Raw genomic sequence first — 20,100 nt, forward strand, 5'->3', positions numbered from 1 at the left:
AGATAGATAGATAGATAGACAGACGCGAGGTCTTCGGTTGAACCTGCTCTCCTCAACAGTCTGCATATTTCAGAAGAGCACCAAGTTAAGCTAGTAGGTTAAGTTCACTTCGTAATGGTTTTAACTGCGCTATGAACAACAACAGAAGACGTTGCGCACATGCTGTCTTCTCGTTTTCTGTTGTCCTTGCTTATAGCCCGATTAAAACCATACCAAAATAAGTCTGTATGTATGTGTTTTCTATGTTTACCCGCGGGCCACAACACTGCATTTCAGCAAGGGCTATGTTGGAAGTCTTCACATCTGAGCGAGCTTACAGTTTGTCCAGACCGGAATTGTTTCACGATCGGGTATATGGCAGGAGGGCGGCGACAGCGATGCGGTGGTGGGGGCAGTTTGTCGAGATAACGGAGCGCATAGTAAAACGAGAGAGATTAGGCAGCCAAGGCTAGGCAGGCCGTCGTCCCGCGAACTTTCGTCCTCTTGCCCACCGAGGAAGACTCCAGTCGCCGCAGAAAGAAGTCGGCTAGTCTGTATACGGAATTCAAACTCGAGTTCATCACTTTCTGAGATTCTAAAGAAAAAGAAAGATGAGCACGCTTAAGGAGATATGCTCTGGATTGCCACTGGACCCGCTGCCCCCACCCAGGTCGAGGAACCCGGCTTTGGCCCACGCTCCGGACAGGCGCGTTCCGCTGACCACAGAGGAGACAGAGGTGAGCGGTGACCCTCTGACCTTCGTTTATCATTGACGAGACGCTTGCCAATGGGGCGTCGAACATTTCAACACATTTCTCCTTACGTCGGCGTGTTTTCGCAATTCGGATGCCATCGTATCCTATTAAATTTAATTACGCAGGAGGATATGAATGCGTGATCTCTTCAACAACCGGCGCACACGGCAGTTACCCACGTTTGCCTTTAGTAAACTGCCCATTGGGCGCTGACCAAAGAGAGATATTGAGTTATAAGGAAAAAAAATGTAATCTTGAGAACTAGCCCGTCTCGGTGGTATACATGTCTTTAAAGTGCCCGCTGCTGCTGACCGGAAGGTCGCGGATTTGATCCCGGTCGCGGCGGTCACATTTCGAAGGAAGCGAAATGCTAGAGGCCCGTGTACTGTGCTATGTCAGTGCACGTTAAACACCAGATGGTTTAAGTTCATAACGTGGTTTTCGTGCGTAAAACTCCAAACATTATTATTACTTTAATCAAACTTCCTGTTGGGCGAGTTAGTATTGAATCACACACGACACCTTTAGTGCAGATTATTATTATTATTATTATTATCATCGATAAATCCGCTAAGTTACCCTTAACACTGTGTCGTCGAAGGTGCGTGAAGCCAAGCGAAGCCATTTTACTCAGCCATTTTCTACGAACGAGCGGAATCCTTCAACAGCAACTAGAAATTATTCAGTTCGAAGCGGGCTGCTGAAACCACCGCCGTCGGTTACGTAAACCCAAGGCGTAAACCACGATAACACGGGAAAAGTATGAGAAACAGCGTGCGCAGGCTAAACGGTGCGGTGTAGCGTTCCGCGCATGCGCATTTCGATCCCGCTATGAGGCTAAGCCCGACATTCCTCTAAGCCCTCAGCACGAAAATTCTCTAACAATTCTACATTCATACGCCTATTGCGTCGCAGTACCTGCATAAAGGTTACAAAGTAAGCACAAAATTTTTAAAGAATACTTGAACCGAGTTGCGCCAACCCACAAGCGTAATTTTTAAAATCTGAAAGCAATCGGCGACATGCCCAGAGAGACTACGGAGGTTATACAGATTGCTTAGGGTAACCGCACAGCGTATGTTGGTTTTCATCAATGTCGAGTGTTCTATGCGCCTTTTCCAGATGCTACCGAGCATGGAGGACACAAAAAAAAAAATTGGCCGCGTATCTGCGTGCTTCGCTGCAAATGTCGTGTAAAGACGATAGAAGAGGCGCTGTGTGAGATATGGACGCCATCTGGTAATACGTCGGGAAACATGAGTGCTGTGTTGCGTGCTGGTAGTCCCGGCGCAGCAGCAGGCGAAGACCGGCGGTGACCAACGCGACCGGCGGGGACGCCAGCCAGCCCGAAAACGCGGTTTGGCGCGAAGCGCTGAAGCAGAGAAACGTCCGCACTCAACGAGTACTCTCCACACACTCTTTTATATACACGTCGCCTGGGTAAAACAGGAACGCCAGAGCGGCGCCCACAACCGGCAGCCTGAAGGCCGCCCACAACGCTGCTTTTTCATTTTTTAAATATTTTTTTTCACCTTCTTGGCCTTCTCAAAAGTAAAGTTTTTCAACACCAACCCATGGCATTCGTACAGTGCAATACAGAACCGAAACCGAAACACAACAATGAGCTCGTGCGAAGGGCACGGAGGAAGGCAAATTTCAGCGCAGTCGCATTTTCAGCTTTGTTGAAACAGCGCTCACTAGACGACGACGAAGTAAAAGAAGGCACAGGACAGGCAGCGCCTGTCCTGTGCCTTCTTTTACTTCGTCGTCGTCTAGTGAGCGCTGTTTCAACAAAGATGAACGCATACCAACTCGCTCAAGCTTCCATTCTTATGCATTTTCAGCACAGCTTAAGAAACTAGGGTCCTTAAAATTACGTATGTATGCATTTTCTATTAAAGGAACACGCCCCCTAATACTTACCTAGTGATGTTGCACCTCAGATATGCATGATATTTACTTTTTGATCGACAACGTTCACAAGTATGAACAGCCGTACCAGTTCAAGACGGCTGGCCCTTGGGCAAGTGGTTCAACTTTGGTCGAGTGGCTGAATCGAGGGACGTGCCGACAAACAGAAAGACAGACAGACAGAAAGACAGACCAAAATTTCTGCGTTTAAGTTCCCCAAGAAAGACTATCGTCTTTAAAAAAAAAATAAGAAAGGAGGGAGCACGCCTAGCGTTCACAAGCCAACCTCCTCTGAAGCCGCTTGCTCCTCGCGTTCGAGGTTCATTTCCCATGATGCTCCTTTTAGGGGCGAAGCTCCTTAAGGCGGCACCCGTTCGTCCCTCATAGTCGTCGTCGTCGTGGTAGTAGTAGTAGTAGTAGTCGTCGTAGTCCGTAACAAGTCTTACGCTTTGACCTCCAAGGTGGTGCCGGTGGGAGATTTTTCCTGTGCGTTGTTGAACAATAAAAAATTCGCAGCGTGCGCGTTAACTAAAAGCCGACTTCTTCTGTCTCTCATTCCCATTAGCAGCCATTGTTTACCTCCAAGGTAGTGCCTGGTGAGATTTCTCCTGTGCGTGATTAAAACAATAAAAATTTTGTTCAAAACGCCGTTGATTGATGAAATAAACCAACGAAAGACGCCAGATGTTTTGTAAAAGCAGAACGAAAGAACGCCAGATGTTTCTAAAGCAAAACGAAAAGACGCCAGCTGCTTAACGAAAGACGCCAGATGTTTTCTAAAGCAATGGTTTTCTAAACAATGAAAATTCACAGCGTACATGTAAAATTAAAGTGAGCTGCAAGTCGTCATAACTCATCGAACCTTTAGTATAAACGCGCCCGATCTCACGTCGGTGATGATGTACTGGGCAGAATTCACGGAAGATTCACGGTTTACCGATGAACCTCCGCAGCTTCGCCCACTCATCATCATTTTTCATTTCCTTTCTTGGCGGGCTCATGAATAAAAACAAAATTTGAGTAGCGCGGGCGCCTAGCGTCCACAAGCCAACCTCCTCGGACGCCGCTCTCCCCTCGTACTCCAAAACTCACCGCTCGCCTATCACGTAGGGGTACTCATTTCCCGGCAGGCCCCTGTTTCATTTTTTTTTTTTTTGCTGGGCTTCAAAAATGTCACGTGACGCTCCCTCCTAGTTTTTTTTTTGTTCCTCCATGCTACGGAGCTAACAAGCAAATAATAATCACAAAAGAAGCCCAAAATAGCGGCGCGACTTTCGCGGAGAAGCCCAAAAGAAGCGTAAACTTAATTAATTTAAATGCATTAAATTCACCGGGCGCACGGGCCCGGTGTGCCACCCCCTGACTACGCGACTGGCCCGAAGGAGCGGTCTCTGTCGACGATGACACCATCGAGTGTCTCGAAAAGACGTCTTCAAATATTTGCGCAGGCACACGGGGACACAGAAGGGATACACACAAGCAATCGTGCCTGCGCAAATATTTCAAGATGAATATGTTCCAACTAGGCCGAATCGCAGTTTTGCTTCGAAAAGACGACCGGTAGCGAAGGGTTCTTGCAGCAACTCGGTGCTTTGAAGTTTACGGTGGCAACGACGACGGCAGAACGAGCCAGCAAGCTTATGGTAAATGGTTTTGTACTTCAGAAAAAAAGAACACACAACTTTGCGGAGGAAACCACGAACACTTGGTCGAGTTATAGACTATAGTCTTAGTTGACACCATAAAACCGGGTAAACAATCACGCAATCTTGTTTGCATGATTGCTCTAAAAAACCCTAGAGGGAAAGAGAAGCAAGGAGAGGCACACGTTCCTTTTGTTACCCTGCACTGGGGGAGAGGGATAAAGGGGCGAAGATAGAGACAGAAGAAAAGAGAGGGATTGAGAGAATCACAAGCACGCTCGGGGGAACATATCCAGTCTACAGGCGGTCACACAGATTTGTTGATTTTAGGTATTTCAGAAGCGCTTTAGTTGCCTTCTGCGCCCTCAAAGCACATGTCCAAGGTCCCAGAATTTTGTGCACAGGTAAAACTATAAATCCAGCGCTTAATGTAACGCTAATTCTGCCGTTAAAGGGGCCCTGCGACATTTTTTCTCAGTTATAAAAGAATAGTCTCATTATTAGCGCAAGACGCTTAATTCACAAGTCGTATACCGCAAACATTTTTAGAATCAAGTCAAGTACGAGCGGAGTTACAGGGATTTATCGCATGCTCCAAGCGCTTTCTCTCTCCTTTCGTACCAGCGCGCGCGCGCTGAAAGCTACACTGGGAGGGGGATGATAATGGGGCAAGAAGATGCGTCCCTTCGTAAGCGCGCGTCATGACCTTGGTGGGACTTTTGGGGGGCCTAGTTGGTGCATACTGACAAAAATTACTTAGCCCAATACAAACACGGCACACACGGAAGGTACACAAGCGCTTGTCCCTTGCGTACCTTTCTTGTGTGCCATGCTTGTATTGCGCCAAGTAATTTTTGTCATCACCTTGAACACTTCTTTTCGTTTTTTAAAGACGATAGTCTTTCTTGGGGAACTTAAACGCAGAAATTTTGGTCTGTCTTTCTGTCTGTCTGTCTTTCTGTTTGTCGGCACGTCCCTTGATTCAGCCACTCGGCCAAAGTTGAACCACTTGCCCAAGGGCCAGCCGTCTTGAACTGGTGCGGCTGTTCATACTTGTCAACGTTGTCGATCAAAAAGTAAATATCATGCATATCTGAGGTGCAACATCACTAGGTAAGTATTAGGTGGCGTGTTCCTTTAATAGAAAATGCATACATACGCAATTTTAAGGACCCTAGTTTCTTAAGCTGCGCTGAAAATGCATAAGAATGGAAGCTTGAGCGAGTTGGTATGCGTTCATCTTTGTTGAAACAGCGCTCACTAGACGACGATGAAGTAAAAGAAGGCACAGGACAGACGCTGCCTGTCCTGTGCCTTCGTTTACTTCGTCGTCGTCTAGTGAGCGCTGTTTCAACAAAGCTGAAAATGCGACTGCGCTGAAATTTGCCTTCCTCCGTGCCCTTCGCACGAGCTCATTGTTGTGTTTCGGTTTCGGTTCTGTATTGCACTGTACGAATGCCATGGGTTGGTGTTGAAAAACTTTAGTTTTGAGAAGGCCAAGACAGACAGACAGACAGACAGACAGACAACGAACTTTATTGGATCCTGAGGAGTTACAACCCCCTAACGGGAGGCCGTTGTAACTGCTGGCCGCGCCCACGTAGAGGACAGAACGCCGTGACGCTCCGCCCTTTCCTGGGCCCTCTGGATAGCCTGGGCTTGCTGTCGGAGTGCCGTGCTTCTGATGGCCTCCTCCCATTCGGCTTCGCTGGAGAGAAGGGTTTGAGGCAACGCGGAACATCGCCAGAGCATGTGAGCCATGGAGCAAAAGGTTTCACTGCAGTCGGGGCAACCGGGGTCAACGTCCGAGTACATCTTACTGAGAATGCCCCGCGACGGGAAAGACCCCGTCTGCAACATTCTCAGAGTAGCTGACTGAGCTCTGCTGAGCTTCGGGTGAGGAAGAGGATAGACTCTCCTGCCAAGTTGGTAATGCTTTGTTACCTCATTAAATGTCAGAAGTGGATCATTCTGCTGAGTCTCTTCCTGCCCCTCCGGAGCCTCCAGACCGCCGCGGCGCGTGAGTTCTCGCGCACGATCGTGGGCCAGCTCGTTGAGGTTTGGGAAGCCCTCGAGAACGTTCTTCCCCATGTGTGCAGGAAACCAAGTGATAAAATGAGAGCCGGTACAAGCCCTCTTCTCTAGAATGGAGGCCGCCTCTCGAGCGAGGTTGCCCGATTCGAAAGCTCTGATTGCCTCCCTCGAGTCGGTGTAAATGTAGGAACGCTCTGGGTCAGACAAGGCCAACGCTACCGCAATTTGCTCCGCTATACCCGGGGTGGCCGCCCTTACTGAGGCGGAGGAGCGAAGCTCCCCCCGCCTCAGAAGGCCAAGAAGGTGAAAAAAAATATTTAAACAATGAAAAAGCAGCGTTGTGGGCGGCCTTCAGGCTGCCGGTTGTGGGCGCCGCTCTGGCGTTCCTGTTTTACCCAGGCGACGTGTAAATAAAAGAGTGTGTGGAGAGTACTCGTTGAGTGCGGACGTTTTCTCTGCAAAGGTCTTCGCCTGCTGCTGCGCCGGGACTACCAGCACGCAACACAGCACTCATGTTTCCCGACGTATTGCCAGATGGCGTTCATATCTCACACAGCGCCTCTTCTATCGTCTTTACACGGCATTTGTAGCGAAGCACGCAGATACGCGACCAATTTTTTTTTTTTCCGAACGCGCGGCTTACTTTCGGTGTGATCGCGAGCGCGCGTGGGCGCGGGGCGGCATCCCGCGGCGGCCACGGCAACTACGCAGCCCACGATGCTCAAATCAGCCAATCGCCGCGTATATGGCGCAGAAATTTGGGTATATGGCATCATTTGTAGAGAGAAAACAGAGCGATTTTTAGCTGGGGTATGTGGCGCAGAAATTTGGGTATGAGGCGTCATTTATAGAGAGAAAAGAGAGCGATTTTTCGCTGACTTTGAGAATTAATTGTAAATTCCACGTCGCGTGCAGCGCTATTGGCCGCGAGATCGAGCGGAGTCGCCGCCTGGCGGCTACTGGCTGAAGCGCGCCTAGTGTGGATTGCTCCCTGCGTCGTCTGCTAGCCACGTCGTGTTTACATGTGCGCGTACGTCCTGCACGTTCTCAAAGGGCGGTTTGTTCTGTTGTGTTAGCGCGAGTTTAACTGCTCGCACGTATACTTAACACGGTGCACAGAAGCAAATGAGCTTGCTCGGCTGCATGCGCATTGTAATAAGATCAGTGAGTGCGACTTTAGAGAGGGCTGTGAATTGGTGTCGTACCCTGCGTTCGCCAGAATCATTTCAGTGTTGGTCCCGCTTTCTGGTTCAAGCACACCCTAAAGTGCGCTTGGCATAGTCCCAAACATGAGGAACATTAAATAGTGTGTGAACGCAGCGTTTCAGCGACTCGGTGGTAAACAAAAACGAGGCTCATGCACTTTCGCGTTGTTGTTAGGTGCATAACCGCGGCACTCCAGTTCATGATGAACTTTAGTTGTGTTTAAGATGCTCTTTTATTGTAGGGTCGTGGTCCCGCTACAGCGAAATATTTCGATCAAGTGAAGTGTGAGACTTCGGTACTCAAACTGTCTCTAAAAAAGAAAAGATAAAAACAGACAATGGAATGACACGGCAGTGATAAAACAGAGTTGCCGCGCGCAATTTTAACTTGGGCCGAAATTTATGCAGAACCACCCGTGTGCTTAGATTTAGGCACGCATTGAAGGACCCAGATGTTCAAAATTAATCCCGACGGCGTGCCTTACATTTATGTCGCATAATTTCACGCAAAACCTCATCCTTTCTTTTTACATTATCTTGAGCATTTGTGTGGAGTTGTTATAAATTAATGGAAGGCAGCGGACATTATTAGTTTGAAATAAAAAAAAAACATGTTCCATAAAATAAACGGACCTTTGTTGCATCATTGTCGTGCACGTAATCGATCGATGAAAGCTCTGTGCTAAACTCTTACCTGTGTATATATGCGTATTCGCGTGAGCAGTGCTATTGAACTCATTGCACAGGAATATGGGCTGGTATACAAATGAACAAGAAGTAAACACTTAAGTAGTTCAGTCGTGCTACTGCAGTGCGTACAAAACACAAGCTAAACACGTACAGAGATAACAAAAAACGTCATATAGTGCGTAAGCGCAGACTGTCATCCAGGGCGAGCATCCCTTTCATCGGCAGATTGCGTTTCTCTCACTAGTAATAGTAACGTTGGATGATCTTCGTGCATCGATTCAACAATGAAGAGCGTATATATTACCAGTAAGCTGCAATCAACGCAGTTTATTCGCCGACAATCGGCTCAAACCGCTCACAACGAAGCGCCGCTCTGTGCATTTGTATCCGCGCCTCCGACCGCCTCTCCACATTAACGCGGCGACGGTGCTGCCACCTGTAGGTCGATCTCGCGGCCAATAATATTTGGCTCGCGTGTTTTCGGCAGCCGATCGGCAGCATTTTCTGACCATGCTCAAAAGGTGTTGCAGGGCCCCTTTAATGTAGCACTAACGTATTTCTTGCATAAGTCTTGGTGTAGTTCTAAATCCTGCGCTAAATCCTAGCTGCGCCACTGTCTTTCTTGTATGGGTATTGGTGTAGTTCTAAATCCTGCGCTTAATGGAGCTGCACAACCGTGAAACCTGAGGAAATGCGTAGCATGGGCAACCCTCGATTCCTTTGGCAATCGTGCGCTATCCGAGGTGGTGGCGCCCTCTCTCGCGCGGCGCGGGCATCAGCCGCATTTTTCAGAAGCGTTTCTCGCGATTTTAGACAAATTACTGCGATTAAGTCTTGGTTATTTCTATAGTTTATATTATTTTAGACCCTCTTAGTTTATTTTGCACTGGTATTGAGCATTGTTAGCCTTGTTTTAGGCCTGTATTGACCCCTGCGTGACCATGCGACGTGAGGCTGTGAATGGACTACAAGACGGGCCCCTAAAGTCCTACGACCTTAAACATCATAGCTCATTAGTGAGGCTACCACCGCAGAGTTCGTTCATATCTTTGTGGACTTCTTATGTATATCCCGTGCGATGGCCACCTCAAGTTGAGAAACTGATCTCTTCCGACTTCATCGACCAATTGTAACGATGTGCACCCAAATATGAAGCGGTTACACCTTGTTCCATCGCCTATTTACGTCTCTTGAAGCATTCACCTCCCTTCCTTTGTGTAAGGTAGCAGACCGGACGTAAACCGGTTATCCTTCTTCCCTCTCCCTTTTCTCATCTATCGCTTTATAACAACGTTACGAATATATAAAGAGTGTTTGGTTGCTTGCCACCCCGGCAGGGGCGTAGCCAAAGGGGGGGGGGGTTGGGGGGGTTCAAACCCCCCCCGAAATTTTTCAGTTTTGCTTGCGAATATAGGCACGCAATATAGGCACATACAAACGCAGGCACGAACATAAATAAAGTATAGCTGAACCCCCCCCCCCCCCCCCCCCCGAAAAAAATTTCTGGCTACGCCCCTGCACCCCGGTGACAGTGGCGAAGCAAGAATTTTTTTTTTTCGGAGTGGGGTTTGGGGCTGAACCCCCCATCCCTCTTGCCCACGCCATTGCCAGAATCACTACACAGTTTAAAGTATTTTATTATAGCGCGCATAGTATATATGTATAGTTCGCTGTTGTGTAGAATAATTTCCGTAGTGGTAAAGTGAAGGTCAAAGAGGTGCTAAATAAGACCTATGAGCAAAAGTTGAAGAAATCTTGAGTGCGGCCGAGGTGCCACTGGAGTTCATGTCTCGACAAGCTCTTCAAGGCTGCAACCTCGCAGACTTGAAGACAAGACCGTGTTCAAGAATTTTTTTACCTCTTTAAGCGTCCATCTTGTTCTGAACATCAGCCCTATGATGCAAAGAAGCACAATAGCTCTCACATCCGTGTTTTCTAAAAACTGTGTTCATAGCCTTCAATTTGTGCCATATTACTATTCGCATCTCCTGCTCACGTTAAGAGGTATGAACCCGTCTACTCTCCCAAAAGTCGTCATCGCATCTCTTTCCTCCGTGTATCTTAAAAAAAAAAAGGCAATTCATTCTCGAACCAAGTATGACAGTAACGTTCCACAAATAAAGATTGAACGGCGTCGGTCCCAGAAATACATTTCATTGTGACTCTTTTTTCTTTTTCAGACTGCCATCAAGAATGCGCTACGGTACTTCCCTGCGAGGCTGCATGCGCAACTTGCGCCGGAGTTCGCGCAAGAGCTGTCGGATTACGGCCACATCTACATGTACCGCTTCATTCCCAGCATTGCCATGAAGTGAGTCATCCTGTATTAATATAATACCGGTGTCACACGGTGCACTGCCGATCGCGATTATTCCCGCTTAGGGATCGAATTTTTCAACTGTGATTGGCTGGCTTCTGCAGCTTGCGCAAAGAAACCAATCATGATCAAGAAATTCGATCTGGATCAGACCCGATCGCGATCAAAAGTGACAATGTGACGCCGATATAAGTTATAAGTAATAGAGCACTGTACACACTATTCTGCTATCGTGCAAAAAAAAAAAAAGAAATACAGAACAGTTAAGAAAATGGCGCAAGAGAAGCGAGAAGAAACTATTTCGTTAATAGATGCATAAGCGCCGCTGAGTCTAAGCTATAGCTCCGCCTCCAGACGATCTTGTTCGGTGGTGATGCATACGCCGGCGGTTTGACATTGGAGGAGCTGGCTATTAAGGCGAAAGCCTTAGACGCCTCATCAAACGCGAAACGGGACCGTCGGCGTCAACACGAGTGATGCGAAAATCATCATCACGTCATTACGTCACCTTACGACGTCATTACGATGTGACAGATAGCCACAATAAATGACGTCATCATGACGTCACTACGACGCCCCCACAACGTGACGTCAAAGGATGTCGTCATCGCATCACATTGTCGCTTGGTCAAAGGTGGCCTGATCCTGAAGCAACTGCAAAACCACGGGAGAGGCAGCAAGCATTCAATGCTTCCGATGGCAGTCCAGTTGGGTGCAGAAAACTTTAGGAAAGAGGGGACAAGACAATCGACGGAGAAGAAAAAGATGGCTTTCACGTTCGAGTCGTCTTAGGCTAATACATTAGAGACTGCGTGCCTTTTCCTTGATGTTTTAGCTCACTCGTTTTGTAATGTGCCACAGCGTAGTCTTACCGGCATGCACAAAAAAATCTCGAAACATATTAGCAAAATAGGAAAGTTTTACTAGTACTTTGACAGCTTTGCTCCGAACATTGAACATTTCCTGTTCTAATTTACTTTCTTCACATTAGTATGTATTGCAGCGCCTAAATAGGTATATATAACAAATGGAATGACAAAACATGTACAGTAAGAGGCGGATTAGCGAGGAAACAGTAGAGATGGGAAATGCAGGGAGATTAACCGGTTCAGACTAACCAGTATGCTTCCATACGCTGTTGACACGGATGGGGGAGTTTGAAGGGAAGGTACATATAGGTTGCACATAAAGAGAACGAGAGAGAGAGAGGCATGGAGAACGTTCACGACATCAGACTCAATCACTCTTGTGCGGTACGCGACGGCTTGCACAATTATGTTTTTTTTTTTTAAATTTTCAACAGCGTCTCCGTCGCCTTTGGCTGCAATAACTTCTACGGCCGCTAGTGACCATGCTTCTACTTTATGGAATGGTCTCTACTGACATTGGTGTATGCATGGTCAAGCCAAGCCGCAGCAATTGAAAGTGATGGTCTCTGCACATAGCTGCGAGGAGAGTCGCATAAGCTGTGCTGTGTGTGTGTGTGGGGGGGGGGGGGGGGGGGGGGGAGAAAGAAGGAATACATGCTAAGGCGGCAACAGGGGCTAGTTGGTACGTCTTCATGCTTGTAGTGCGCTGAGTTTGCGCATCACGCTGTGTTGTTTTCCTATTTCTTTTTTCCTCGTCCGTGTCCACTGGCAGCGCACTACAAGCATGAAAGAAGGAAGGAACAGGAGAAAGAGGAGAGGCAGTGATGTTATCCGGTTCAGAATAACCAGTATGCTACCCTAGACGGGGACACGGATAGGGGAGTAGGAAAGATAGACGGGTAAACAAAGCGTGAGAGAAAGAGGGAGATGAAGATTTCACATGCACAAAGCCACACTCCTCACAGTGACAACATCGCTATTGTCTATAACCGCCGGTGCAAGTCTGTTGTCTTCAAGAACTTGAGCAATGCCTTCGTCGCATTCATCCGCGATGACTTCTCAGTACGACATTCCAGTGTGGTTACTGCCATTTTCGTCGCAGAAGGGCTAACAGCGCGATTAACGCGGACGAAGACGAAAAGTGGACACGGCACAGCTCAGTATATATTCCCTCGGTTGAGGGAACACCAGAGTTCATTGAAAGGCTTTGCGCATTCGCATTTATCTATGTACTGTCGCGATTGTGTCACCCACTTTTTGATAAAACAAACGTGTTTTTCAGGCACGCTGAAAGGCTATGAAGAGAGATTATGGAGGCGCTCTTTATAAATAAGAAAGGGTCTGAATGTGTCAGCCAGCCATCCGTTGCCTTTATGGGTAACAAAGTTTCCATGTTAGATAGTGGATAAGGATGTTAAGCTACCCCGTGCCTGGTTTACTGGTTACGTTTTACTTTTGCAGTCTATACGTCTACTACGACAATGCTTACTTGCACAGAGCATTTTCAGTAGACTGGCAATAAAGTTCCAATGCCGCGGTTGGTCACGAGGTGTTCTGTTCGCGTTCTTATAAACATCACTGTACCGTGCCAACCTCTCGTCCTCGTCCGTTTTTAATCGCGCTGTTAGTCACGATAAATCTGCACCAACTCACCCAGTATTTCATCCTACTTATTGCAGAAGGTGTGTTGTAATGTCTCCTCGCGGTAGACGCATTTATCAAAACAATAACCACTGTGAGCTCACGGTATGAACTGACTAGACGGGTGGAGCCCTTTTCTTATCGATAGAAAACCAGGTCACCAAACTCTTCACGCGACTTACTCGCTGATTGGCTGCTGCGATCCATCGAGGAATGTCTTGTTTGGCGCTTGCGCTGGCTTCGCGCTGTGGCGGATATGGGAATCAATCAAAGGGCTCCGCCGCTATGGCGTGGATAGATTGGCGCCAGGCGATATGACAGGGAGTAGAGAGTATGACGATCGGTCCCAGAGCTTTGGTGAAATGAAGGGGAGGGGTCGCAGGGAGCGGCGAACGTTGCAGTTGTTTATGTGCTGTGAAAGTACGGGACTTTTGGCGGCACCTCGGCAATATTGGCTAGAAGAAGCTTTGAAGTAGCAGGAAAAAGATAAGTGAGTGCGACGAGAGCGCGAACCACAAACACATAAACAAAGCGAGTGTACAGGATAAAAGTAAAAATCATAAACGACAACACATGAGTACACACACACACACGCGCACACACACACGTACACAACACGAATGCCCCTCAAAAGAGGATGTGACGAAAACATAAACGGGTAACCCATTTCGTTTCAGCAAATCAATGAACGCCCGAATATTGGGAAGTGACCACATATTCTTCTCCTTCGACAACTTCACTCCTGAATAATAAGCTCAGCTTGGTATTCCTGTATGCTTCGAAACGCTCTGCGTTCGAACCGGCATAGCGCGTGCGATAGGCGCAGCGTGCGTGTCAGAGGTGTCACACTCATATAAGGTATGTTGAAAGAACATGAATGACAAATAAGGCAAGAGAAAGTGTTATATGGCAGCCCAATGAATCACGCAGCATGCGTGAGCACACGCATGCTGCTCACGCACACACGCACTGACGAAGCTTACGCTTTCATTGTCATTTATCAACACTATACACGAGACCACAGCAAAATTGAGATAGATAGATAGATAGATAGATAGATAGATAGATAGATAGATAGATAGATAGATAGATAGATAGATAGATAGATAGATAGATAGATAGATAGATAGATAGATAGATAGATAGATAGATAGATAGATAGATAGATAGATAGATAGATAGATAGATAGATAGATAGATAGATAGATAGATAGATAGATAGATAGATAGATAGATAACTGTAATTAAAGTGACGCGGATAAGTTGCAGAATTGAATAAATGGGCCAATCTACAGTGTTCAATGTACTAGGCTGCATCCGCATAATGTACAACTTCAAGGGGTGTTCAAATGAAAAGGTACGAAACGACACTGTGGGTGTAAATGAAGACTTTATTCAAAGTATACACTATGTGCCTGATCACAACGATCCCAGTGATGAACGAACCGAAGGACTCCTTGTTCCCATAATTCCCGTGGCCGTGACGAGACCCAGTCCTTCACAGCGTCCTTGAGTTTGTCGTCCGAGTCGAAGCGCTTCCCTTTCAGGTGTTTTTTCAGGGGACCAGACACATGGAAATCGCAGGCGATGAAGGGTGGCCGGTTTAACTCCTTCCGCTGTCAGAAATCGGATAACGCGTCGCTGTTCCTTAATCGTCAAACTTTGCGATGTGAACGCCATCCCGTCCTCACATGCACTGCCGCGTCAATTGGACGGCGCCCTTTACTCTGCTCTCTCCCGCGCATGCGGATGCCTCCGCATGCTCCGATCCACGGTAGAGACTCCAATCGCATCCTTAGATGTCTCGCTACATTCTCCTACAGCGGCACAGGTATCCATGCTATTGGTCATGTTGTTACAACGTTTCGTACCTTTTCATTTAAACACCCCTTGTAAGTATGGTGCATCCCAAGGGATTTCGCGACGACCTACCAGTGTCTCAAGACATGCTCACATCAGATCAAACACTGAACACAAGCTGCACGGGTTCTTTCTCCATCGTTCACAGGGCGCACCCGATCGACGAGTACCCGGCCAAGACGAAGCAGGCTGCCGCCGTGATGCTGATGATCATGAACAACCTGGACCCGCAGGTGGCCCAGTTTCCAGAGGAACTGGTCACCTACGGCGGCAACGGACAGGTCTTCTCCAACTGGGCACAGGTATGTCTGCGTGCAGTATGCTCCTAGTCTTGAAGAGGTGCCATAGTAGGGCGAAGGTAACTTCCGCAGAATGGCTATAAGACCAATAACAGAACAAGAGAAACGCTGGTGGGCCTTGAGAGGCAGGTGCTGGTGCCGCTTGGGGGGGGGGGGGGGGGGGGGCACTTTCCCCGTTTGCAACCCCCTGCCGACGCCCATGACATCGGCATCAACACGAGTGATACAAAAAAATCATCGTCACGTGATAATGTCACCTTATGAGATCATGATGCCACAAGTCGCCGTAATCTGTGACCTCTCTATGACGTCCAATGACGATGTCATCACATGACACCGTCGATTGGTCAAAAGTGGGCCAATCCCGAAGGTACTGCAGAACCGCGTGAGATGACTTTCGCCTTCGAGTCATCTTAGGCAAATGCATAAGGCACTGTGAGACTCCTCCATGGCTCGTGTCACACAGCTATGAATGTATGTCAACCAGCAAAAATAACAGCTCTTCTTTATTTTTACATAGTCTAATAGGGTTACACGTTCACTTACTTATCCACGTCATTATCTTTCATTTGTTTATCCTAATTCATCGCCGTTCCTTGCAGTTCTGGCTGGTCATGAACTACCTGTCCAAGATGGATGAGTCGCAGACGCTGGTCATGTACTCGGGACACCCACTCGGCCTGTTTCCTTCGTCCCGTCCCAGCCCACGAGTGGTCATCACAAACGGCATGGTCATCCCGAACCACTCGTCGCACGAGGACTACGACCGCATGTTTGCCATGGGGGTCACCATGTGAGCGGCAGTTTTGAAAAAGTGAACCGCGTTGACACGATTTCTGAATTGAAGTTTGGATGATACACTCTGAGAAAAAATCGAGTATTTGGGGAGTATTTCTGCCACTGCCACACAGCTATAATCGTCATCTACATCGCGTACTTTGCGTTATCACCGCGGTTCCGGCCCTACCTACCCGGTCACGAACGGCGTGCGCGCTATCAGCGTGACATAGCATTCTTGATATAAGAAAGTGGCGAGAGCCGGGCTTTCAAGAAAGGAAACGCGAGCAAGCCAGATGACGATTATACTTGTCTGGCAGAAATATTCCTCAAGTACTCGATTTTTCTTAGAGTGTATATCATTCTATGAACAAAGGGAATGCATTTCCTCCTTTATGCCGGAGTAAATGCGTGCCATCGTTAGACTCCCTTTTGAGAGTTATCGTACTCTCCCAATAGGTGCACCTACTCCAATGTAAGGGTACTCCGTATTACGAAGATATTAAGCTATCAAAAGGAAAGCTGAGGCGAAGAAAGTTTTACACACTTTGGGTCCTAGCGTGATCCCCAACGATAACCATAATCCATTTTGCACATAGTTCATTGCTTGACCGCTCAACGCTTCTCTACGGGAAACTTCAGCTCACAAGCAAAGTGTACGTATGAGCGTGACATTGACAGGCCAAGAATTGTCCCACCACAGGCCTTCAAAAGCAGCCGATTTTGCGTATAGTAGCCAGATATGGCGACCCTACCAGTGCGGAGTCGCAATGAGCCTTTTAGAGAGGATCGCACGCCTTCACGGTGATATTTTGTTGCGTTTCCAGGTATGGGCAAATGACTGCCGGCAGTTACTGCTACATCGGGCCACAGGGTATCGTGCACGGAACAACGGTACGGTTTTCAAACAGCATTATTCTATACTTGTTTGTGCAGAATTGTACGCACTTAAAGGGCTCCTAAACCGATCCGACAATTTTTTTAAACATTTCAAGTAAACACGCGCATCGAGTTCAGAACGCCATCACGATCAACATTGCAAAAGCGGCGGCGCTACAAGTTGCGGGCGCGCCACAAATTCCAATAAACAATTCCTTATCATCTCCTGGTCTTTCCGTAATCCCCAGCGTTCACCGTGACGTCAACATTCGCGTCTGCTCACGTCACCCACAAAAAGAGCCTATTTGCCTGCTCGCAGGTACGCGCGCTCGTCGCTCTCCCTCCTCGCAGGGTGAGGAGGAGCACTCGATCAGGAGGAGAGACGAGCCGACAAACGGAGCATAGCGAAGGAAAGAGCGGAACGAGCGAGGGCCTCTTTCGTATCATCAAACGCCATGTAAATCCGTTATTAGTGCACCGTTTCGAAAAATTCTCGCGGCTACGTGTTCGTTGTAGACTCGTGCACAACCGCAACACCACAACTAAATTTCGACCTCTGGGTGGTTTAGGGGCCCTATAACGGCGGTCAAAGAGTCACTCCGCACAGAAAATGCTAGTCGAACAATTTTGCAACTACATATTCTAGATCACTCGCATCCCGGCCGCGGCGGCTGCATTTTCGATGGAGGCTAAAATGTCTGAGGCCCGTGTACTTAGATTTACGTGCACGTTAAAGAACCCCAGGTAGTCGAAATTTCCGGAGCCCTCCACTACGGCGTCTCTCATAATCATATCGTGGTTTTGGGACGTTAAAGCACAGATATTATTATTATTATTATTATTATTATTATTATTATTATTATTATTATTATTATTATTATTATTATTATTATTATTATTATTATTATTATTCTAGATCACCGTGATGAACGCCGGACGCAAGTACCTTAATCTCGAAGACCTTCGAGGAAAAGTAAGTAGATATTCAAGAGTGACGCTCTGGCTACGCATTTAGACTCAGAATTGATTTCTTATAAGACCTACAACAATTCATCGAATACATTTTCCGTGCCACGTCCCAAATTAAGAAACTAAAATTGTGGGAAGCAGGTGGCAATTATTTGTGGTAAGACTGAAAAGGAGAGAAAACTATGTAGCAGATTGAGGAGTGATGTTCAGTCGAGTAACTCAAATGCAGAAATCGTATTGCGCTGCTGCCATGGGCGTCGGCAGGATTTCGCCTTGGGGGGTGCAAACCCGTGTTACATCGCGGCTGGGGGAGGGGGGGGGAGGAAGAGCTGGCATAGCTTGGGTGGGGGGCAAGTGCCGGTGTGGCTTGAGGGTAACAAGTGCCCCTTTTGCACTCCCCTGCCTACGCCCATGGCTGCTGCGTATACGTCGACGAAACGGTACAACGTTCCTGGCGTAAGAATGAAGACAATAGTGTTTTCTTACGACTTTTTTACCCTCTTTCTATAGCAGGGTATGATGGCGGCAACGGCGATCACTGGCCCCATTTAACTACCGCCTTCACTCGCGTAATACCAACAAGGGCGAATGTTCATTGAATATTGGCCGTTGTTGAACAAACCGTGGTTAATGATTGATGGTAGCGTTGCCAAACTGTTGGTATATGTTGGATACGCCGTCGGCTACATATCTGTTACAACAGCAACGTTCTATCCACTGTCATCGTTCAATCTCGATCTGATGACTGAGTCGTCTACCAATTTCTCTCCAGCGCGAATTACCCCAAACGTCCAATTTAGACGCATAGACACATCACTAGGAAATAATAAAAGAACAGGAGAAAATTGCGCCCTTACCACAGAGAAAGGTCTACAGTTCAATAAACACACTGTCTTCCTATATTTTGGTGCTTCGCTCTACATTCACAGCATGAACATAAACCAACTGGACCCCAACTTACCCTTCTAGTTCAGTGAACCTGAAGCTGACTATGCCAAAAGGAAGTTCAAGAAAGATGCGAACTCACCTTTCTGACTTTTCAGGTGTTCGTGTCTTCCGGTCTCGGTGGCATGAGCGGTGCTCAGGCAAAGGCAGCTGTAATCGCAAACGGCATCGGAGTCATCGCTGAGGTATACGCTTATATAGTATAATAAACAAATTAATAACAAAGTACCTGCCGACCTAACTGACCAACTAACAACCAACTGACTAAATAAATGGATAAACATTATTTTCTTTGTTTACGCCGCAGATGTCCCGGGAGGCAACCTACAAACGCCACCGGCAGGGATGGGTGGATGAGGTCATCGAGGATATCGAAGAACTTATCAAGAGAATAAGGCACGTACGAACAAAGCCCAGAGCTTAACAAGGTCTTAGTGACTAAGAGAAAAACAAGAAAAGAATGTTGCAGTTGCCTGACACCAAGTTCTTGCTCGTTGGAATCGGGTAGTTCATCAATCGACAGATTAACTGTAGCACTCGAACTCTAGCAGAACGTGTTATCATTCTAATCAGTCTGGGCTGTACATTTTAGTTTACTATTTTTTCGACCAATTGATCGCACCGTTTGCAGTGTTAATTGATTATGTAATTACATCTCCAGGATACCATAAGACAATAGCCGAACTGTTGGAGGAATTTGTGTGTATCTTGTAGCACTGTCTTTAATGAAACAACAGGTGGCCAAATTTTATCCGAAGCCCTCGACTGCGTAATAAAGCATGGTCCACTTGTTACACGTTAGACTTTTTACACTTGTGATACTTGTTACACGTGTTACACTTGTATGTTTAACCTCGTTAATCTTGCAGCAAAACTTGGCATAAAAACAGAGGATTTACGGATGCGTATATGTTGTATTAAATATGATTCTTTATCCAGGAAAGCCAAAGCAATGAAGGAGACTGTGAGCATCGGATACCTAGGAAACATCGTTACGCTGTGGTAAGTCATTCAAATTAAGTGTCAAGTTCTTTTTCTTCCCTCTTGACCAGCTGCTCAGGTATCTCACCATGTCTTGCAGCTTGTAGCTTCGCGGTGGCATAAAATTAATGCTGGTTCATTCTATCTAACTCAATTTTTTTCAGAAAATACCTATCATCGTCTCTCCTGTCCTGTTGTCCGGATCCACTTGTTCTTTCTTATTTCTAAGTTAGCGTGCTCTCTCTGGCTGTGGTTCCAACATGAATGTGTAATCGAACTTTTAATTCGGAAATTATATGTCAAGCGATTCCTGCTGCGCACCCATAGCTTTTACACTATGAGCTTT

At 47.2% G+C, this 20,100-nt stretch overlaps 1 protein-coding gene across 1 annotated transcript in view; it reads left to right on the forward strand.

Moving 5' to 3' along the window:
- The first annotated feature begins 458 nt into the window (after positions 1-458).
- LOC119396373 (urocanate hydratase) overlaps positions 459-20,100 on the forward strand; it is a 34,349-nt gene continuing 14,707 nt past the window's right edge. The window contains exons 1-9 of the mRNA XM_037663571.2: positions 459-716; positions 10,398-10,528; positions 15,053-15,206; positions 15,806-15,996; positions 16,808-16,874; positions 17,776-17,832; positions 18,872-18,958; positions 19,081-19,169; positions 19,713-19,775. Of these exons, the coding sequence (XP_037519499.1) occupies positions 591-716; positions 10,398-10,528; positions 15,053-15,206; positions 15,806-15,996; positions 16,808-16,874; positions 17,776-17,832; positions 18,872-18,958; positions 19,081-19,169; positions 19,713-19,775 (965 nt within the window). The 5' untranslated portion in view covers positions 459-590. The remainder of the gene's footprint in view (positions 717-10,397; positions 10,529-15,052; positions 15,207-15,805; positions 15,997-16,807; positions 16,875-17,775; positions 17,833-18,871; positions 18,959-19,080; positions 19,170-19,712; positions 19,776-20,100) is intronic.

Source organism: Rhipicephalus sanguineus, chromosome 6 (assembly GCF_013339695.2).
Source record: "Rhipicephalus sanguineus isolate Rsan-2018 chromosome 6, BIME_Rsan_1.4, whole genome shotgun sequence".
Lineage (NCBI taxonomy): Eukaryota > Metazoa > Arthropoda > Arachnida > Ixodida > Ixodidae > Rhipicephalus > Rhipicephalus sanguineus.